General features: G+C 31.2%; 3 protein-coding genes across 3 annotated transcripts; 1 reads left to right on the forward strand and 2 right to left on the reverse strand.

Annotated features, from left to right (window-relative positions):
* Nucleotides 1-4139: 4139 nt before the first annotated feature.
* On the reverse strand, nucleotides 4140-4877 carry BDCG_03040 (uncharacterized protein; the record flags this gene model as incomplete). Its single annotated transcript, XM_045418629.1, has 1 exon — nucleotides 4140-4877. One exon carries the CDS (start codon nucleotides 4875-4877, stop codon nucleotides 4140-4142), a length of 738 nt encoding a protein of 245 aa, XP_045275158.1.
* A 1218-nt stretch (nucleotides 4878-6095) lies between these two features.
* Nucleotides 6096-6553, forward strand: BDCG_16663 (uncharacterized protein; the record flags this gene model as incomplete). The annotated part of the gene is made up of 1 exon (XM_045425864.1): nucleotides 6096-6553. Exon 1 carries the CDS (start codon nucleotides 6128-6130, stop codon nucleotides 6551-6553), a length of 426 nt encoding a protein of 141 aa, XP_045280270.1. The 5' UTR covers nucleotides 6096-6127.
* A 13291-nt stretch (nucleotides 6554-19844) lies between these two features.
* BDCG_16664 (uncharacterized protein) lies at nucleotides 19845-20909 on the reverse strand (the record flags this gene model as incomplete). Its single annotated transcript, XM_045425865.1, has 2 exons — nucleotides 19845-20099; nucleotides 20841-20909. The coding sequence occupies 2 exons, from the start codon at nucleotides 20907-20909 to the stop codon at nucleotides 19845-19847; spliced, it is 324 nt and encodes a 107-aa protein (XP_045280271.1).
* Nucleotides 20910-21701: the final 792 nt, after the last annotated feature.

The raw sequence follows: 21701 nt of genomic DNA on the forward strand, positions 1-21701 counted from the left end.
TCTTTTTAAAGCAGCTTGACTATCAGAGAATATCCATGTCTCTTTCAAACAATTTCCTCTTTTATGAGATTTTATTTCAATGAGTTTGAAAGCTTTCACTATTGCAAATAGTTCAGCATCAAAGACTTCACATTCAGAGCCTAGATTCCAGAAATCTGAGATAAAATTAATATTATCTTCAGTATAAGCAATGCCTGCGCTCAATCTATTCAAGTTCTCATTTTTTGAGTCATCTGAATAAATCAGAATAGAGTCTTTTATATTGATTGTAGAAATTCTCTTTAAATGCTGTTCATATTCTTTCTCTTTTGATAGTTCACTTATTTGTAAGTCTATAAGAGATTCAAGCTTTTTTCTTCAGGGAGATAACTTCTCATGATCAACTTTTTCAACATTTAAAGAAGAAAATTGATTTTTAATCAGAGAGCATAGTCTGTACAGTTGAGAAGGCATTTTCTTTGAAGAATTATTTTCATTTCAATCAAGAAATCTATTCCAATTCAGTTCATTTCTAGAGTTAATTAATGAAAATGAAGAAGAGACTCTTTCTCTGATTATATGATTTGAGCTCATCTTTATAACTCTCAGAGCATAGTTCATACAGACCTTTTCAAATCTAATAGTAGAAGGAGGAATTGAAGCTTCAATTTCCATTGCTTTAATAGAAGATGATTTAAATGCTCTCAGAATTCTTCTCAAGGCTCTGTTTTGCAGACTTTGAAAGAGTTCAGTGAAATTCTCTTGATTATTTCATCAAACTTGAACTCCATAATCAGCTACTGATGTAATACAGGCTATATATAACTGTCTCATAGCCTGAAAGGATAGACCCCTCTCTGTATTTGATAGTCTGATTATGTTGTTCAATAGTCTTTCTGCCTTGACAGTTCTTTGTTGAATGTGATATTTAAAATTCAACTTGGAGTTTAACCATACTTCTAACCATTTGACATTTACACTGGGTTTAATCTCTCTATTTAAAAGAGTTAGAGATAGTTCTTTCTCATTGAATCTAGGAAAGAAATGAATTAACTCAGTTTTATCCATATTAAATTGAATTTGATTGATATCTGCTCTAACAAAGATTTCCTTTGCAGCTTCTTCAATTACTTTCAAATTCTCTTTGATAGTTTTTGAGCTGTAGACTAGACCAATATCATCCACATAACTCAGAGATCGCACTATTCTCATATTTCTATTTTTGAATAGATATGCAGTGTATATTGCAAATAAAATGAGTGAGATTGGAGATCTCTGTGGTACTTCTATTTTTATCTCAGTCTTGTCTTGTTTCATTCCATCAAAGAAGAGTTGTATAATTCTTTTAGACATAAAACAGTTAACTCATTTTATTAGGGAAAGTGGCAGTTTTAATATCTTCAATGTCTGAATTAACTTTGACTTTGAAACATGATTAAACACTTCTTTTATATCAATAAAAACTGCAGTTGAGACCAGACTCTCATGCTTTGCTATTTGAATATCATGAACAACTGAGAGAACAGTGTCAATTGCAGAACACTGTTTTCTATCTCTCATTTGTTCACTGAATAAAAGAGAATCATCTATAGAGCTTATAAAAGATAGTTGAGTAGCTATTATCTTTTCTAAAACCTTTTCTAAACAGTTCAATAGAGATATTACTCTATATGACTTAGGAAATGAAGTTTTTCTATTAGGTTTTGCAAGAATCACTCCAGTGGCTTCTCTCCAGCATTCAGGATGATATTCATTTTTCAAGAGATTGAAAAAGAGCTCAAAATATTCATTCTTTAAGTAGGAATATGTATTTTGAATAATCAAGTGATTAATTGAATCAGGACCTGCAGCAGTTTTAACAGAACTTGAGAAGATAGCTGACTCTAATTCATCTTGTGTAAGATCAGGCCATTCCCAGTCATTTTCATCAATGTAGTTGAGAAGTGATATATTCTCTTTCTCTGAATCTGAATCTGAATCTGGTGAGTTCTGAAAGAGAATTCTTATGAAAGCTTGACATTTTTCCTCAAAAGAGTTTGCTGTATATGATTCATTCTGAAACTCATATTCTAGAGCTGGAAGTTTTGCTACACTTCTTGTTTTAGTATAGTTAAAAGCTTTAAAAACTTCCTTTTCTTATGCTTCTTTAAGAAATTTATTCCAGCAGTCTGTTTTAGCTCTTTTAATATCTGAAAAATATTCATTTCTGACAGTTTTGAACTCTTCATCAGATATTACATCATTCTTTCAATCTCTTCTAGCAGTAGCTAATTCTTTTCTTTTAGATGAGATATTCTCATTTCATCAAGGTTTTGAATACTCAGAAGATTTTCTTTTTGAAATATTATCTCTAACACTTGTTAGAATGATAGATGTAATAAGCTTTACTCTATTCTCAAGCATTTCATTTGAGATATCTTGACCAGAATTTCAATATAGCTCATTCTGTCTTTCAGATTTTAACAGTTTTATGCTTTCTTCAACTGCTTTTCAATCAGCTTTTTCAAAGTTATACTGATTAGAGAGAAGAGGATTTTCACTCATTTGTTTTTCACTCAGTTCAATATCAAATTGAATAATCTCATGACCTGATTCTGATGTCTCATTTGAATCAATAAACCAGTTTACAAGTCTTCTTTTCATTAGATTTTGTGACATGAATGTTAGATCTATAATAGACTTCTGTTTCATGCCTTTTCTAAAGAATGTTTGTTGATCAGACTTATTAACCAAATCTATTGAATGCTCAAAGATTCATTCAACCAGATTATCAGCTCTCACTGCTCTCTTGCATTCTGAATTTCATCAGGGATGATGTGTATTGAAATCTTCTGCAATTATAGAGTTTCTTGATGAAGTTATGTTCAGAAATCCTCTATCAATTGTCCAGATATTGTTATTTTTCTTCAATGACTTTTCATTATAGATATTTATGAGCTGTATAGTATCAAACTCATTTTCTTTATCTATAATATCACTCATCAGAATATCAGGGTCAGACATGATATCAAATCTTAGATTAAATTGATATCTTGATCTCTTTCTTTCATAGATCACTACTCTTGACTTTATCTCAGACTTTTGAGGTAAAAAGCAGTAGTAGCTTGAATGAGAAATGACATATTTTTGCTCAGCATCAAAATTCGGCTCCTGAAGTAGTACAAAATCAACTTTTTATTCAAATGCAATTTGAAGACAAGAATAAATGCAATTTGAGTTTCTATTCACATTATTTTGAATAAATGTGATTTTTGAAGAGTTTTTAAACTTTTTTTGTTGTTTTTGTTATATATTCATACTAAAAGAGAGTAGAGAAGAATCTAATCACTATCATCAGATAGTAGATTATAACTGTTCTGAAAAGTAGAAATCTCAACTGCTTGCATTATATCTAGTTTATCATCAGAGTCATTTCTCAATTCTCTAATCTTAACAGAAGTTTGAGGATTCAAATTCTGTTTACATTTTGCTGGAGAATTGAAGTTTGAAGACTTAGATAATTGAGAGTTTCTTCTTTTTGAGCTTGCAGTTGTGAGTTTACTGGCTTGACTCTTCTCTTCAGTTCTAGATTGACTTTGAGCTTCATCTTTTCTCCAGTTCTTTTGAGTTCTAGGAGTAAACATACATTCTTTAGAGCTAGATGCATGTTTTTCTTTGCAATTAGAGCACTTAAGCAGAGTATATTGACAAATTTCACCTCTTTTTGAGCATGTTTCACATTTATGCTCACTAGTTTTGTGATCTCTGGCACAGAATGCACATTTTGAGTCTCTAAAACATGAGATTGTAAAGTGTTCATATCTTTGACAGTTTGAACACTGTGTTTGAGCTTTGAGATTCATTCTTGAGTCTTTGTATTCATGAACTCTCATTTTCAAACCTGCTACTCTTACTTCAGAGATCTTTGACTGTTCAAGTGTTTTTGTATATACTAGAACAGAGGCATTTCTTCTGCTTTGTCTGAACTCAATTGAATTTAGTCATACAGGCTCCTTTCTCAGTTGAATGGAGTTGTATTCTTTCAATTCATTTTTGAGAAGTAGCATTTCTTCTTCACAGTCAAAAATTTCAACTGGAATATCATGAAGAATGAATTTGTCCCACTTTTCATCTCTTTCAGATAGAATTATTGTGTTTAGCAATGATTCTACTACTGACTTTCAGAGATTCTCATTCTGAATAAGGAATTCAGCACTGAATTCAGGCATTGTAGTCAGAATAATAGAGTTTCCAAAGAATGATGGCTCAATTGAAGCTATAACTGGTTTTTGAACTTCAATATCAGTCATCAACTGAGAAAAGAACTGCTGATTAATTTCATTTCTGATTCTGAAAATGAGATTTGAGTTTAGCTTGTTTCTTTGTAGAATGTCCTGGTTTGAGACTTTGAGAATGAGTCTTCTATTTCTAGAGATTTGGAAGTTTTTCTCTTTTTGCATTTTCTTTTTCACTTTTCTATGAATAGAGGCATGAGCAGTATTCTTCTCAGTTTTCTCAGGATTTTGAGCAGGTTTTGAGATAGCAGATTTAGAGACAGCAGATTCAGCTGCTTGAGCATATGTTTTCTTCTGATTCAAAGAAGAAGAAGAAGTAGGAAGAAAGGAAGAAGAAGAGTAAGATGAAGAGTCAGTGATTATACTAGGAATTTTCAAGGTTTTTTGAACTGTGTTTGAGATTCCAAGTTTGAACTTGATCATCTCCTGTAGTTGTCTGGCCTGAGCATGAAGAATTAACAGAACTTCTTCATTCATCTCACTCAGATACTGCTTTTCAAGAATCTTGCTTGCTTTTTCAAGTTCCTGTATTTCAAGAACTTGTTGTTTCTCTATTTCTTCTTTCTTTCTTCTCTTCAGAATTTCAATCTCAGGAATAGCATTTGAGAAAGCATCTTTTTCCATATCAACTGAGTGTATTTTTGAACTCATTGTTTTCACTCAATGAAAAGTTGGTCAGACTGTTTCAATTGAGATATTTCTAAGTCTGTTTTCAATTGAAAAGTTGGTCAGACTGTTTCAAAAGAAGAATAAAAGACTTTTGTGTATAAAACACCTGATTTTTTTCACACTAGTTCAGTAACTAGGTTAGATTTTTGAAGAGAATCTAATAAACTAAAATTGATTTTTAAGATAAATCAATAAAATCTTTACAATCTCTTTCTTAAGATACAGTGAGAAAAAGTATGATATCAATTGATAATAAATCAGATAATATGACAGTTTTTGAGAGAAAAACTGACAAAAAATAAATCAATTTTTTGCAGAGAAATTGATTAAAACTATTCAATTTTATTCTAAATCATTCAATTCTTCTCACACAACAAGTGTGCAACTCAAATCAGTTAATAAAGAGTGTAAAAAAGAATTAAGTATTAATGAAAGCTCTTCAGCCACTGAAATAGTAATTCTTACTTAAAAGAATATGAAATTATGACAGAAAACAACTCTGTTTTTAATTCTTTGTAAGAATATTGTGTAAAACCCAGAGAAAAACACCTTACTTTTTCAAGAGAAGTAAAAAACTATTTCTAAGATCTTTTTTTTTTTGCATTAACTGCTGCAGAAGAATGAGATAGAAACTGCTAAGATATACACTACTGTATACTCTCTATCAAGACTTTCCCTCTTCAGGGTCTTGATATTATAGAGAATATAAGTCTGTTTCTATATGATAATATAAATATTGCCAGCGGGATGTAGAGGAACTGGTTATTTATATCTCAAAATAGAAGACTTTGTCAATGATTATATCAATATAGAGTTAATTCTTAAATTCAATAGAAACCTAGTGTTGCTGTTCTCAATTCCTTGCAGAATCTATTGAATATTGAGATATTAAAACTAGATTTAATATATCTCACTGTGCAGGGATCAAAGGCTCAGTCAGATCTTGAGATATACTGATTTTATAGTTGTTGATGAGCTGTTGACTCATTGTTCACTGATTATGTATTAAATACTGTTGCTGAGGTATCTTTTTGTATCATTCTGCTGGGGATGGGCCAGATTGAGAGGGGTAGTACAGGGGTGAGACTTGGTGTTGAAGTCTAGATACACTGGCGGCGGACTGTGGAGGTTGCACTTCAGAAGAGTCTGTTGATTATGTGCTTGATATTATTGCCGAGGTATCTTTTTGTATTTTTCTGCCGGGGATGGGCCAGATTGAGAAGGGCGGTACGAGGGTGAGACTTGGCGTTGGTGTTTTGGAACATCAAAGATGGACAGGGTTTTCGCGGAGGTCGCTCCTCGGATATCTCCACAACTACAGGTCGGGGGTCTTCCAAAATCGAGAAGATTGGTGCATATGGCTAGGTCACTTCACCTTACAATTTGTATGGCACTCTGGCCCGGGGTTGTGGTGTGGTAGGGGAGAACGGGGGATAATCCCACACAGGAGCTTCGAACAACGTCCGGTTCACGTTTGGCTGGATAACTCCACCACCACACGGGGTATGCGGTCGGCGATGGGGTCAAAATGCTCGTATGATCGAGGGCTTTTCGATGGATCTATCGGCGGGTTCTTATTCGAAAAATCGAGCGAGTTCGTGGTGGAGCGGTTGTTGAAAAGCTGTGCTTAGATCTTATGAGATCTTCAGTATAGTTATCAGATCAGATCAGAACTCTTCTACAAAGATTGATTCTCTGTCTGAGATAATGTTTGCAGATAATTCATATAACTGAATCATATTATGAATAAAGATATGAGCTAAATTCTTTGACTTCAAGTTCTTGTGAGTGAGTATAAAGTGTGCTATCTTGATGAAGTGATTCACTATCATCAGCACACTGTTAAAGCAGGCATTATATATATTCTTGCTTTCAGAGAGACTTACAAGAGTATTCATTTCTAGCTGTTCTCAAGATTTCTATGAGATGAGTAGAGAAGTAAGTTCTTTATATAATCTGAACTGCACTACTCACAAACTCTGATAAACAGTACAAGAATTCACTATCTTCTTCACAAGTTCTCACATCTTCAGTCAGAAGTATTTTCTTATAAGCAACTCATGAGTTCTAGTATCTGTAAAATGATCTGCTAGAGAAGAGTTATAATACCTTTTAATAAGTTCTATATATAGAAACTCATTTATAGACACATAAATTCAGCTCTCTCTTTATAAGAGATTATTTAAGTCTCTTCAATTCTTTGTTTCTGCAGGATTGATCTCTGTCATAAGCAGTTTCTGAATATACTAAGTATATTCATTCTTCAGTTGCAGTTCAGACAATCTGAATAGAAGACCTTGTAAAGACTTATACTCTGTTTTTTCTTACATCAGGTCTTCTGCAGTGCTTCTCAAAGCCTGTAAACTCTTCAGATTATAGATACTCTCTTCAAGAATTCTTACAGAGATTTTCAGAGTGTTGACTCTCAGTATTATAGAGAGTAGTTGTACAGACTTCTTCTCTCTCTCTTCTCTCTTCTCTTATAGAGGATTGAGAGACTCTTCAGTCAATCTCTTTGCAATACTCAGTCTAAGTATTCTGTGAAGCTTTTCTGTCTTCTCTAGCTTCTCTGTGTCTGTTGCTCTGATCTTCTTAATATAGTCTGATCTGTAAGAGAGTCTGTTCACTGAGTTCTTAGTTTTCTTAATATGTTCTATCTTGAATCAGAACTTACTCAGTCTCTGAGCTCAGTGAATCTGCTACTGTGAGAGTTTCTTGATTGAAGCAAACTGTTATAAGCTGTCATGATCAGTTCTAACAGTAATCACTATTATAAGGCTCTTGAAGTAGTGATATCAGTGATAAAAGAATTTCATTATTATGAGAAGCTTCTGATTATAAATGCTATAGTTGATCTTCACAGATTGCATCTTCTGTGAGAAAAAGATCACTGAAACTCAGTTCTCATTTAACTGTAGTTATAAGACTATTTCTGAAATTATAAAGAAGAAGACATCTATCTTCAATCTGATTAAGAGTAAGAAATTAAAGTGAAATAGTATTACTGTGTCTGTGAATATCTGTTTCAATCTTGCAAAGACTCTGTGAGCTTCTGAGATAAGAAAGTTCTTACAGTTCTCTCTTCTCAATAATCTTTTCATTCTCTGTTCACAGAATAACTTCTTCTTATTTTCATTCTTCAGCATGTCTGTAAGAGTTAAGAAGATTCTCATAAATACAAAGATAAATTATCTATAGAAATTCACAAAGCTCAGAAAGATCTGAATCTCATGAATACTAGTTAACTTCAGTCATAATAGAATAGTCTCAATCTGTGAAGATTTTATCTGAATATCATCTGCAGTAATTACATATTCTAGAAAATTAATTTGACAGACACTGAAGTTGCACTTTATAAGCTTAACATACAGTTCTGCCTCATCTAAGATCTTCAACACACTTCACATATGCTCAGTGTGTTCTTTCTTCTTTGTAGAGTACATTATCACATCATTCAGATATATTATCATAAAGATATTCAGATATGTGTGAAGTGTTTTATTAATGAAAGACTGAAATACTGTGAGAGTATTAGTCAGATTAAAAGACATCACTAGATATTCAAATAATTTCAGTGCAGTTCTAAAGACAGTCTTTCATTCATTCTCAGATTATATTTACAGCTGTGTATATATATTAATCACATTCAGTTGTATGAATATGACAGCTTCTGTGAGACAGTTAATCACATTCTTAATCAGAGACAGAGAATAGCAGCTCTTTATTATCTTGAAGTTCAGATCACAGTAATCTACACACAATCTGAGATCTTCATTCTTCTTCTTCATGAATATCACAGAGGCTTCTGTGAAGACCTGCAAAGATTGAATAAAGTCATTCTTCAGATTCTTCTTTATATAGATTCACAAGATCTCTGTCTTGTAATGAGAGAGCTTATAGATTAATTCTTAGAAGGGTTTCTGTTCTTCTATCAAATCTATTATCAGATTCTTCTTACAGTGAGAAGAAAGCTCAGCTGCCTTTACTGAGCTGAATATCTCTGTGAGATCTTGATATTTCTCTAATATCTGAAGCTCAGTTTTTATAACTGTGAGATTCTCAGACACTTATAAAGTCATTATATAGATGAGCTTGCTCTCTCTAATCAACTCTGCAGCATTAACTGATTCTATCTTCATGAGTGAGTCTGTCAATACTGATTGAAAGTATAAACCTGACTCATGAACAGCTATGTGTGAATTGTGTCTTTGAAGTTATATAAGTTTTAAGTACATATCATCTGCAATGTCTGTGATAATCACAGTTTCTGCAAATTTTCTTCAGATTTCAGAGAGATCTTACAATTCAAAGATGACTCTTGTGAGTCTCTCAGCTCTCAGATCTGAGTTCTCATGTCCTGCTTGTTATAAGAGCAGGTTCTCAGTCTTCATCTTTCAGTTTATACACTCTGTGAGCTTTAGAAACATCACAGTGACCTGAGATTCTGAGTTCATCAATGCTTTTCATACTTGTGAGATAGCAGCACCGCGGTGCAGTCTCTTCTTACAAGCAAGCATTTTCATCAGAGAAGCAACAGATTCAGATATCAGCTTCAAGACTCTTAAGAAGGCTATTGCTGACTCTGTCTGTAACTTCTCAAATTTCTATTTTGATTTGTCTGAACAGTTTGTGTGAAGATGTTCTGATTTAGAACAGATAAAGCAGAGTCTCTTTTTCTTAATCTCTCTATTATATACTCTGTTTATAAGAGCTTATAAAGCTCTCTCTCTCTACTTAGCAGTCAGATATGAATCTCTCTATATCTTATCATCTTTTTCTGATAAATCTGTTCTCTGTTATTCTAGCTCTTGTGAGACTGATTGATGATCTGCTCTCTACAGATCTGTGACTCTCACAGTGATCTGTAAGCAGTGAATGAGAGTCATCAGTTTCTTCAGAGTCAAGAACTTAGAGCCTTGCTCAATGAGCTTGTTCTGCATATCTTTATTCAGTCTCTTTATAAATATCATTATTCAGATCTTGTTTCAGGGCTCTGTTTTCACAGATCTCAATTCATATCACAATTCTATGAAGTGCTGTGAGTAATCTTTATCAGATTTCTCATCTCTTTTTCTAATATTGATAATTGCAGCTCAGATGTTCTCTGTTCAGCTTATAAAGTCTTTCAACTTATTCTCTAGATAGGTCTTGAGAATGAATCAGTGAAATCTCTTATAATTATTCTCTAGATAGTTCAGCCAGTTCTTGACTTCAGTATAATAGAGATCTGTCATTATATAGATGACAGCTTCTTTATCTTTCATATTACACAGCTGAGCTTGTAAGTCAATTTCAAATACAAACTTATAAAAGCTTTTATAGATTATAGTTCAATAAGTGGCCTTAAGTGATTGCAGCTTAAGAAAGTTTCTTTTCAGTTCATAAGTGTCTCTGAAGATCATGTCTAGAGACTCAGTTCAAGAGTGTTTACAGACAGTAAGCATTTCTTATAGAAAAATAGCTTGATTCTGCAGAAGATGCTCAAGAATGTTCTTCACTGAGATTGATTTATTCATGAGTTCAGAGAGTTCCTCTATCACAGATACAGAGAATGATATTCTGTAAGTAATTAATAAGTTCTCTGAGACTTCTTTTATGAAGATTATTCATAGTTCAGAGAATTGCTTCTGAGTGTCTGCAGTAGAGTTTGCAGAGATTGAAGTATATGAGTTTCTAGTTCTTTCAGTCATAACAGGTGATTGCTGACTGACTGAGCTTGAAATGTAAGAATAAGTACTCACAGGTGATTATTCAGGTGTTTGCAGCTTGATGTGATATGTACTGTTAACTACTAGAAGTATTCATGATAGAAAGATAAAATGTAGAGATTAAATGTATAATAGCATTCAAGCTGAGTTGTGAATAGTATTTGTGAACTCCAGTCTATATAGTTGTGTGTAGCCAAGGGCCGCTAGCCCTATTAATTACGTGAGAGATAGAAATAGGTGTAAAGAATCCGCGAGGAGCGGGATTTCTTACAGAATGACTCATTCTCATAATAACATCTCAGACAAGATGTACAAGTCTCACACTCATGAGTGTAAAAGAGTATGACATTCATGTTTCTGTTTCTGAAAACATGGATATCTTTTACCTGCATTATAAAGTCAGATAACAGATATCAGAGAATAGACTGATATAAATCTATTATTCTGAAGAAATTCATCAGAGTGAATATTTCTATAATATTAAACTTTACAGTTGTGAAAAGCTTCTTGATATCTGTGAATATCATGACTTTGTACACAGTAAAACTCATAATAATTTTCTCTAAGAACAGAAAAATCAATGTCAGAAAGAAAAGATGAAAAAGAAAAAGACTTACAATCTTGACACTGTTAAAGAGAGAGATGATTCTCTGATATAAATAAATAATTATCTTATTATAAATATTTAAAATGAATGTAATAATCAGTGTCTGTGACTGAGCTTCAGATAGTTGTATTATATATTATCTTCATATAATAAATTGTTCTAGAGATTGATAAGAAGAGCAGAAGTGTATGCACTGAGAAATGTGATTCACTAAGCCTATGCAACATCTTCTTGAAATGAGGAGAGCTGATAACAAAAGCAGAGACAGTAAAATCAGAAGTGATAGAAGTGAGAATTGCAGGAACAGAGATAGCAGAAGCAGGAGAATCAGACATAGAGACAGATGTAGAAGATTGAGAGAGAGTGACAGAGAAAGAAACAGAGAAGACAGAGAAGAACACAGAAGACTCAGTCATACATGATATAGACAATTTCTTCATTATTGCATTCTTCAAGTTCTTGATCAATAATTCAATATTGAGTTCACTATCATTAACAGATATAGATCTGTCAACATGTAAAGATTCTATATAAATAAAAACAAACATATCAGCATCTGTGTTTATACAAAATCATGTCAGAAAACACAATCAGAAACCTGCTGAGAAGAAAACAGTTGAAAGTGTATAAGAAGATGAAGAAGATGTGTTATTCATGATAATATATTCTGATAATTATTAGAAGATAAACAAGTTCTGATCATGTTTCACAACATGTTACACTTACTGCTAACAAACTGCCTGATATGAGTACTACAATGACACTTGTTGTGAGAATAAGAGGTCATTGCCAGGAATATATATAATGTGATAGATAAACAGATAGAAAGAGTTAAACAGAAGAAGAAGTAGAAATCTGAAATAATGATAATATTTGATAATGATGATGATGAAGATGATAATTGAAGAATGAGAAAAGTTAGTAAATGAGTGATGTAATATAGTGAAAGTTTCTTTGTGAGAGTGTACACAGAACACTAGCTGAATCAGAGATAGATCACACAATCATGAAACACTAGTAACAAGTTAATTCATATGAAGCTAGAGTATATGACATGATTATATGAGCATGACTGAATCTGGTGAGAGAGAATATGATTTGAAAGAATGTACAACTGTCAGATAATAACACAGCTGCTTCTGAACTTCTAGCATACAAATGTAAAGAGGGTCATAGCAGCCACTAATTAATTTAGTGTATGAGATTCAAAATATAAGAAGCCGGCGTACGCCTGTAATCGTACGCTGGCTTAAGCAATCTTTGAATCACACTCTGCGGGTTTCGAACCCACACACCTTGGTTTCCCACGCCAAGGCGCTACCAGGTGGCCGCATTAATCATTCGGCCACTGGGGCGCAGTGTTAATATTCTTTGTATACAGTTATTATATAATCTATATCAGAGATACATGCAGAAAACAGATCTTTATTACTAGAGAGAATAATTGCAGTGATTTTCTGTTTTCATATTATAAAGATAAGTTATTCTCATTTCTTTCTTCTCTCTTTTCTCTTCTTCTTCAACTCATCACTAAGTTCAAGCTGATATGAAAACTATTAAAACACTCTTAGAAATTCTCAAATTGAAGAGTATAGACTAATCAAATTTTAAATGCAGAAGAACTAAATTATATTTAATATTACTAATTATTTATCTCTTTTTAATAAAATCACAGTTGTGTCTTTCTCTCTTTCTCTCTCAAATGAAATATGGCCTGTGAAAAGCAAGTATTATATCAGACTATAATAATCAACACAGTCTCAGTATACAGAGCTGTATATATACAGTGTGTGCTGAACTGAGAGACTGTGTAAGTTGCAAACTGATGTCAGCATCTCAGAGAGAGCTGTGCAGTATAAGAAAGCTGCAACTCTCAGTTATATATACAGAGAGTGAATTGTCATAGTAAGTATATATACATTGCATGAAAGTAATACTTTTTGATAACACTCAGTCTCTGATATTATGAAAATAGAGTCTCTCTGTGAGATCTGTTTTTATCAGAAGTCAGAGAATCTTATATTTCTCAAGATTATCTTTATCTATCTTATCTGTGAAATTGATGAAGAAAATCATTAATTTCAGTATTCTATTCTTGATATCATTCAAGTGACAGCAGAGTTTACTCTGGCCACACTTTTTAAATGTATATTTTCTAAATATTCACATTTATACAGATATATACTGATTATTTATTAAATAATATTAAGATAATAACTCATTGTAACTGTGTTACTCTCACTGTGAGAGATACACAGTTAATAATGAATATTATAAAGACTCTGAGAAGTAAGTATTTTAAAAGTGCTATAACTCTGCAATCTTGATTTTTTTTATTTTTATTTTTTATTTTTTTGTTTTTCTTTTATTTTTTTTTCTTTCTCTTTTTTTTTTTATTCATTCTGATTTTTTCTTGTTTTTGTTTTGTTTTTTGTTTTTTGTTTTTTTTATATTTTATATTTTTTTTTATAATTAAAATTATATAAATTATGATCTGTATTTAGAAAAGTAATAATATTTAATAATACTCTGTATTAAATTTTCAATAAATGAGTACTATGTTATAATATTATGTAAGTGAGAAGTGATTTCATAATCTTATTTAATATTATTCTCAATAATGAGATTAGAATGAAAATGTGACTAAGAATTTAAATATATTCTTTATCTGAGACTAGATTTTTATTTGAAAAGTGAATCTGAAATCTTTAATATTTGAAATAATGTGATTTGAAATTAATGTAATGAATACAAATTATGATCAGAAGTAATGCTTTTAAGCAATGTAATAACTATAAAGTTTGATTCTGGTCTCAGACACGGTCACACGGTCAGTCTAATAAAAACTCTTTATAAATTACAGTGTAACAGGCTGCGTCTGATTAATTATATAGACTATTCTGTTACACTTCACAGATTTCAACTACTTCATTCTTGAATATATATACTTCAATTCTCAGTCATTCTCAATCACTGATTCTCAGTTATTACTAGACTGGCCGCCGGGACCATGAATTTCATGTTTGGTCCCATTTGGTCTGGTCTCATACATTTCTTGGCGTGAATCCCGCTGGGACTGGTTATCAAAAAACCATGCAAAGTGACTATATATCAGATTTTAAAATGGGACCATGACTTGAAAAAAATGAGAAAGTGATCTCATTTGGTTCCATTTAGTCTCATTCTTGACATAAAGTTACTATTTTTAGACATTTTAAGGTTTTTTTTAGACTATTTTTAATTTTTTAAAAAGTAATGCTTTTTGATAATACTCAAATAAGATTTAAAGTCATTTAAAGCAATAAAAATAATTTAAATTGAGAAGTGAAAATCATGATCTCATTTGAAAAATGTGATAAGAGTAGACAGTAAGTCTCACTGAGACAGTATAAGACTACTATCTAATGTTAAAACCATGTAATGGGATCAGTTGAATTGGTAATGAGACTATCAAAAAATCTGGTCCTAGTCTCAGACACGGTCACACGGTCAGTCTAGTTATTACTAACATGTATAGATTGTTTCATCTCAAAGCTTCATTATATATATTATCACATACATGTATAAATATTCACTTTAATTATTAATTCTCATACTTTCTCTTTCTTTTCCTTCTCTAATGTTTTTCTCTTTATTATATAAGATCTATCAATATCATACTGATCTATTCAGCATAGATCTCTTATACTAGAAAAACATTTATTATCTTCTTATTAGAAATAATTACTTATTAATAGACTGACTGTGTGATTATATCTGAGATTAGAATCAAATTTTATAGTTATTATATTATCTAAAAGTATTACTTCTGATCATAATTTATATTCATTACATTGATTTCAAATTATATTATTTCAAATATTAAAGATTTCAGATTCACTTTTCAAATAAAAATCTAGTCTTAGATAAAGAATATATTTGAATTCTTAGTCATATTTTTATTCTGATTTTATTATTGAAAATGATATTAAATAAGACTATAAAATTATTTCTCACTTATATAATATTATAATATAGTACTCATTTGTTGAAAATTAAATAGAGAGTATTATTAAATATCATTACTTTTCTAAATACAGATTATAATTAATATCATTTTAATTAAAAAAAATATAAAATACAAAAAAAAATAAAAAAATAAAAAATAAAATAATAACAAGAAAAAATCACAATAAAAAAAAAGAGAAAGAAAAAAAGAAGAGAAAGAAAAAAAATAAAAAAAATAAAAAATAAAAATAAAAAAAAATTAAGATTATAGAGCTGCAGTATCTTTAAAATACTCACTCTTCAGAGTCTTTATAATATTCATTATTAACTGTATATCTCTTATAGTAAGAGTAACACAGCTGTAATAAGTTATTATCTTAACATTATCTAATAAATAATCAGTATTGTGGCGGGCTGCGCCTGATCAATTATATAGACTATTTCATTACACTTCACAGATTTCAATCACTTCATTCTTGAATATATACACTCTGATTCTCAGTCATTCTTGATTGCTGATTCTTGACTGCTATGAATATATACACTCTGATTCTCAGTTATTCTCAATCACTGATTTATAACTACTATAAACATGTGTATATTCTTTCACCTCAAAGCTCCACCGCGTACATCATTATATACATGTATAAATATTTATCTTGATTGTCAATTCTTACACTTTTTCTTTCTTTTCTTCTCTAACATTTTTATCTTTGTTATATAAGATCTATAATATTATACTAATCTATTCAGTATAGGCCTCTTATACTATAAAAACATTCATTATCTTCTTGTTAGAAAATGATTATTCATTCATTGTCTTCTTATTAGAAAATGATTATTCATACATTATCTTCTCATTAGAAATAATTATTCATCAAGAGATATCTGAATATATAATAACATATAAGAAGTAGAGAAATAGTTAAACAGTTAAGCAGACACTGAGTTCTCAGATAGAAGCTTACTTATTAGTTACTCTGACTCTGTAACAAGATCTTATAAAGAGAGTAAGATTTTATAAGAGAATATCAGTAAAAGACTTGAGAGTTCTACACTTAGATATATAAGAATATAATTACACTTCTTCAGATTTCACAGATATCACATATTCAATGATTAATATAATCATGTCTAATAATAATATAAAACTCTTAAATATAAGTATAGATATGATATTACAGTAACTCTGAGCAATGTTAAAATTATAATAATAATAAATAGCTGATATACATGCAACTCAACAACTTCAATACAAAGAGATTTAATAATTAACTTATATAATTTCAACATTTACAGAATTAAATACAAAAGTGCTGAAAGAATACTTAAATACTTCTATATATTTCAATACTTCTGATCTCACTCTCTACTCATTATAGAGAATGAAAATGCTTGTGAAACTGAGTATAGATGAAGATTTCATCAGTTCATTAATTAATTAAGATTGATATATCAATGAATAATTGAAGAATTGTATGAAACAGAAGTTTCATTTATAAATGAAAGCATGTGAATCAGTATTGTAAACATCTTATAATATCATTAAACATCTTAATATTCTGTTTCAAGACACTGTCATACAATAGAAAGTATTAAATTAATTATAGAGTGTCTGACAGAGAAATATTTCACTTATAATATTTATCTCTGACTTCAACATCAAGATCTTAGAAGTAGATAGTCAATCTTGAAAGAATTAAATGAAGATTAGCATGTTTAAGAAGATATTAACTTTCAAACTCTTACAGACTCTTATAAGTATAAATAAAGACTTAACTTATAAAGGCTTCTGCATACAGCTCTGAACATTGAACAATCATCTTATCAAGCTCAAGAGTATACAGAACAGTAACAGAAGACATTACATCTCAGTGACTTATACATCTGCACTGAAGAATAACAATGATGCAGATGCTATGAACTGAATAGATTCAAATGTCTATATATAAGTAAGAGTTTTCATTATTTGAACAGACTTCTAAGTTTCTGAAATCACTTCTGAAGAAGTCACTGATTAATATTAATATGAAGTGTGTATTAACTGTAACTGATTAGAACACATTGCTTTCAACTACTGATCAATCTATATATCTTTATACTTGAGAGAAAGATCAGTGTCTTCTCATTCAAAGAATGAATCAGTGTCTGTTCATATCAATCATGTTACATTAGAGAAAGATTCAGAAGATAACTATGAGAATATCTCAGTGAAACAGAAAAAAGATTAGCTTCTGTTCAAATTTATAAACAGAAGCTTGAAGAGATCAGACAACAATGATTTGAAGAGAAGATAGTAATGAATATGATTCTTGTATCTACTGTAATTAATAACATATATAATATGAAAGTCATGATAGACAGTGATCTATGTCACTATGCAATAATAAAATCTTCAGTCATAAGATATTATAATCTTAAGTGTATTCTCTTATCAAAACTCTGACTTATTGCAGAATTTAATAATTCAAAAGACATTTGTATCTGTTACATAATAAAGCTGATCATAGATGTAAGAGAATATTAACATGAAGATGTCTATACATATGAAGTTGATAATCTTAATTATAATCTTATATTAGAACTTATCTGACTATCTGAACAAGATATCTTGTTAAATACTTAAAACAGAAGCTTGATATTCTCTAACAATGATAGAATTTATGAAGATGACATTCATAAGACTATGAATCTGACACAGATCTCTGTCAACATCTATAAAATGCTCAGAAAAAGAAGTCACTGAAAGAATCACTAACAGTAAAATCATATGTCAATCTATTCTATCAGTCTGATCAATATTAAAAAGGCTCTAGAAAAGTTATTCTGTGTTATAATAACAGATTCTCATACAAAACTCTCTTAATAATATTATGAATATCTAGATGTCTTTTAACAAGACAACACTATGAATATATCTCTCTTATGAGACTCAGAAGTAGATCACAGTATCAAGTTAGAAAAGAAGAATAATAAGAATCTCAAGTTATTATAAGACTCTCTTTATAACATGTCTTGAGATGAACTTCTTCTTCTTCAGAAGACACTCAATAATCTGTTGAATAAGAAATTCATACATATTAGCAACTCTTTTCACTGCAGCTTCTATTCTCTTTGCAAAGAAATCAGGTGAAGAACTTCAATTCTGTGTGAACTATCAAGAATCGAACAGATTAATCAAGAAGAACTGCTATTCTTTATCTCTTATTAATGAAACTCTAGCTCATATTGAACAAGCTTAGACTGGCCGCCGGGACCATGAATTTCATGTTTGATCTCATTTGATCTAGTCTCATACATTTCTTGGCGTGAATCCCGCTGGGACTGGCTATCAAAAAAAATGTAAAGTGACTATATATCAGATCTTAAAATGGAATCATGACTTGAAAAAAATGAGAAAGTGATCTCATTTGATTCCATTTAGTCCCATTCTTGACATAAAGTTACTATTTTTAGACATTTTAAGGTTTTTTTTAGACTATTTTTAATTTTTTAAAAAGTAACACTTTTTGATAACGCTCAAATGAGATTTAAAGTCATTTAAAGTCATAAAAATAATTTAAATTGAGAAGTGAAAATCATGATCTCATTTGAAAAATGTGACAAGAGTAGACAGTAAGTCTCACTGAAACAGTATGAAACTACTATCTAATGTTAAAACTGTGTAATGGGATCAGTCGAATTGATAATGAGACTATCAAAAAATCTGGTCCTGGTCTCAGACACGGTCACACGGTCAGTCTAAACAAGCTCAATGATTTACAAAACTAGATATTATTACTACATTTTATAAAATCTGTATCATTAAAGAAGATGAATGACTTACAGCATTCTGAATATATTATAATCTCTTTGAATGAATAGTTACACTCTTTGAACTAATCAATACTCTCAGTACATTTCAGAAGTATATTAATTAAGCACTGCAGAATTTTCTTAATGAATTTGTATCTGTATATCTTAATAACATTCTCATCTTCACTGATGAATTCAGAAAAGAATATCAAGAATACATATAAAGAGTATTATAATAATTATAAAAAGCAGAACTATCAATAGATATTAACAAGTATGACTTTGAAGTCAAGAGTATTAAATATCTAGATTTTATCATAGAAGCTGATAAGAAAATTCAAATGAATTCTAAGAAAGTCTTTATTATTCTTGAATGAGAAGCTTCATATACTGTGAAAGATGTATAAAGCTTTATCAGATTTGCTAACTTCTATCAGTGATTTATACAAAACTTCTCAGATATTACAAGATCACTTATAGAACTCATTAAGAAGAACTCAGTATTTCAGTGATCAGCAGATACTGAAGCTGCATTTATGTAGATAAAGAAGATATTCATCAACATCTCTCTGCTAATAACATTTGACTCTGACTGTGAAATAGTTATTAAAGCTGACTTCTCTGACTATGTTACAGAGAGAGCTATATTGTAATATAATAATAAAGATGTCTTATGATCATACATCTTCATATCTAAGAAATTGAGTTCTGCTGAATACAACTATGATGTAAGAGGCCTACGCCGAATAGATCGGTATAATATTATAGGTCTTATATAACAAAGATAAAAACGTTAAAGAAGGAAAGAAAGAGAAAGTGCAAGAATCAGCGATCGAGGTGGATATTTATATGTGTATGTGGTGGCGTACGCGGTGGAGCTTCGGGGCGGAAGAATATATGCGCGTTCGTAGCGGCCGAGGATCGGCGATCGAGAATGGCCGAGAATCGGAGCGTACGCTGAATCTGTGGAGTGTAACGGAATAGTCTATATGATTGATCGGGGTGGCGGCCGAGGATCGGCGATCGAGAATGGCCGAGGATCGGAGCGTACGTGGAATCTGTGGAGTGTAACGGAATAGTCTATATGATTGATCGAGGATCGGCGATCGAGAATGGCCGAGGATCGGAGCGTACGTGGAATCTGTGGAGTGTAACGGAATAGTCTATATGATTGATCGGGCGCAGCCCGCCACATATGAGATCTATGATAAGAAACTTCTTATAATTGTACACTGTCTAGAAGAATAAGACTCTGAACTTCAAAGTATCTCTGAATTTGAGATAATTACAGATCATAAGAATCTCAAGTACTTCATAACTATCTATAAACTCACTGAATGACAGATGCAATGATCTGAGTTCTTAAGCTACTTTCATTTTACAATACACTACTGTCTCAGCAGTCAGAACTCAATAACAGATACTCTCTCACAATGAGAGTAAGATATGTCTTTCAATGTAACAGATACTTACTGAATGAACTGAGAACATCAGCTTCTAGATCTGAAGATATTAGTTGATCAAGATAAAACAATATGTAGCACTATACATACTTCTCTGATTAGAACATCTTCTCTCTGAACTGTTACTGACACTGACACTGACACTGATACTGATATCTTGACTTCTTCTGAACCTACACTGAATGAATTATAACATGTAACAGCTCAAACTGATGAACTTTCCTCAGCACTCACTGAAGTAGTATGTTAAGAAGCACTCTGATTTCTCTCAGAACTATGTATAAGAACTGACATCTCAGAATACTTAATCAATGATAATAGTACTCTACAATTCTGTGAATAATACTGAGTTTCTCACTCTGAACTCTGTCACGCTCCCGGCCGCGCTAAGGCCTCGTTGCGGTTTCACACGGCCCATCACTTCCATGCGGATGATTTCATCCTGTTCAAACCGGTTTTCAATCACTCTATGACATCATTCAGATATATCATAGAAAGATCTGATTGATAAATATGAGAACCTCACTTCTATATAAGATCAGCAGATTACTCTTTCTTAACAATGAGATGCTGCTGAGGTATTGCTCTGACTATTCTCACTTATGAAATGAGAGAAGAGTATCTGCTCATTATCTATATAGAATAGCTAGATACTGACTTCTTATCAAAGAAGTCAGTGATTCATTTTTTCTTCTACTGAAATATATTCAAGAGTTACTGTATATCTTATACAATCTTCTTAGTATACTAAGTATCATATCTGTGATATTCTTACAATAACTCTGTAGTCTATGAGCTTGCTATTCAAGTAAGATAGTTAAGCTCACTTATATAACTTCTCAAATAACTATCTCTATATAACACTGCTGACTAGTCATCACTTCAGTTCTGTTATATTACAATTTAAATTACTTGATCTGATTACATGTTTAAATCAGTTGAGCTCTAACAGACTGATATAATCTCATGCACTCATACTGAGACTGATCTGACCTCACTCTCTGAGAGAAACACTACATCATTCTTTAGAGTGTGTACATCTCTACTCTGGCAGAAATCCGAGATTTCTGAACCTGCTGCATATTTTAGCATAAGCTCTTCAACTGTTCTGCCACCGCCACGGCTCCTACACACCTACATCTATCATGGAGATAGAGAGATTAAGCTTTACCTGTACTCTGAAACAGAAATTCCGCCTTAATCTGAGCCAGTATAATAC

Source organism: Blastomyces dermatitidis, assembly GCF_000003525.1.
Source record: "Blastomyces dermatitidis ER-3 genomic scaffold supercont1.3, whole genome shotgun sequence".
NCBI classification, from domain to species: Eukaryota; Fungi; Ascomycota; class Eurotiomycetes; order Onygenales; family Ajellomycetaceae; genus Blastomyces; species Blastomyces dermatitidis.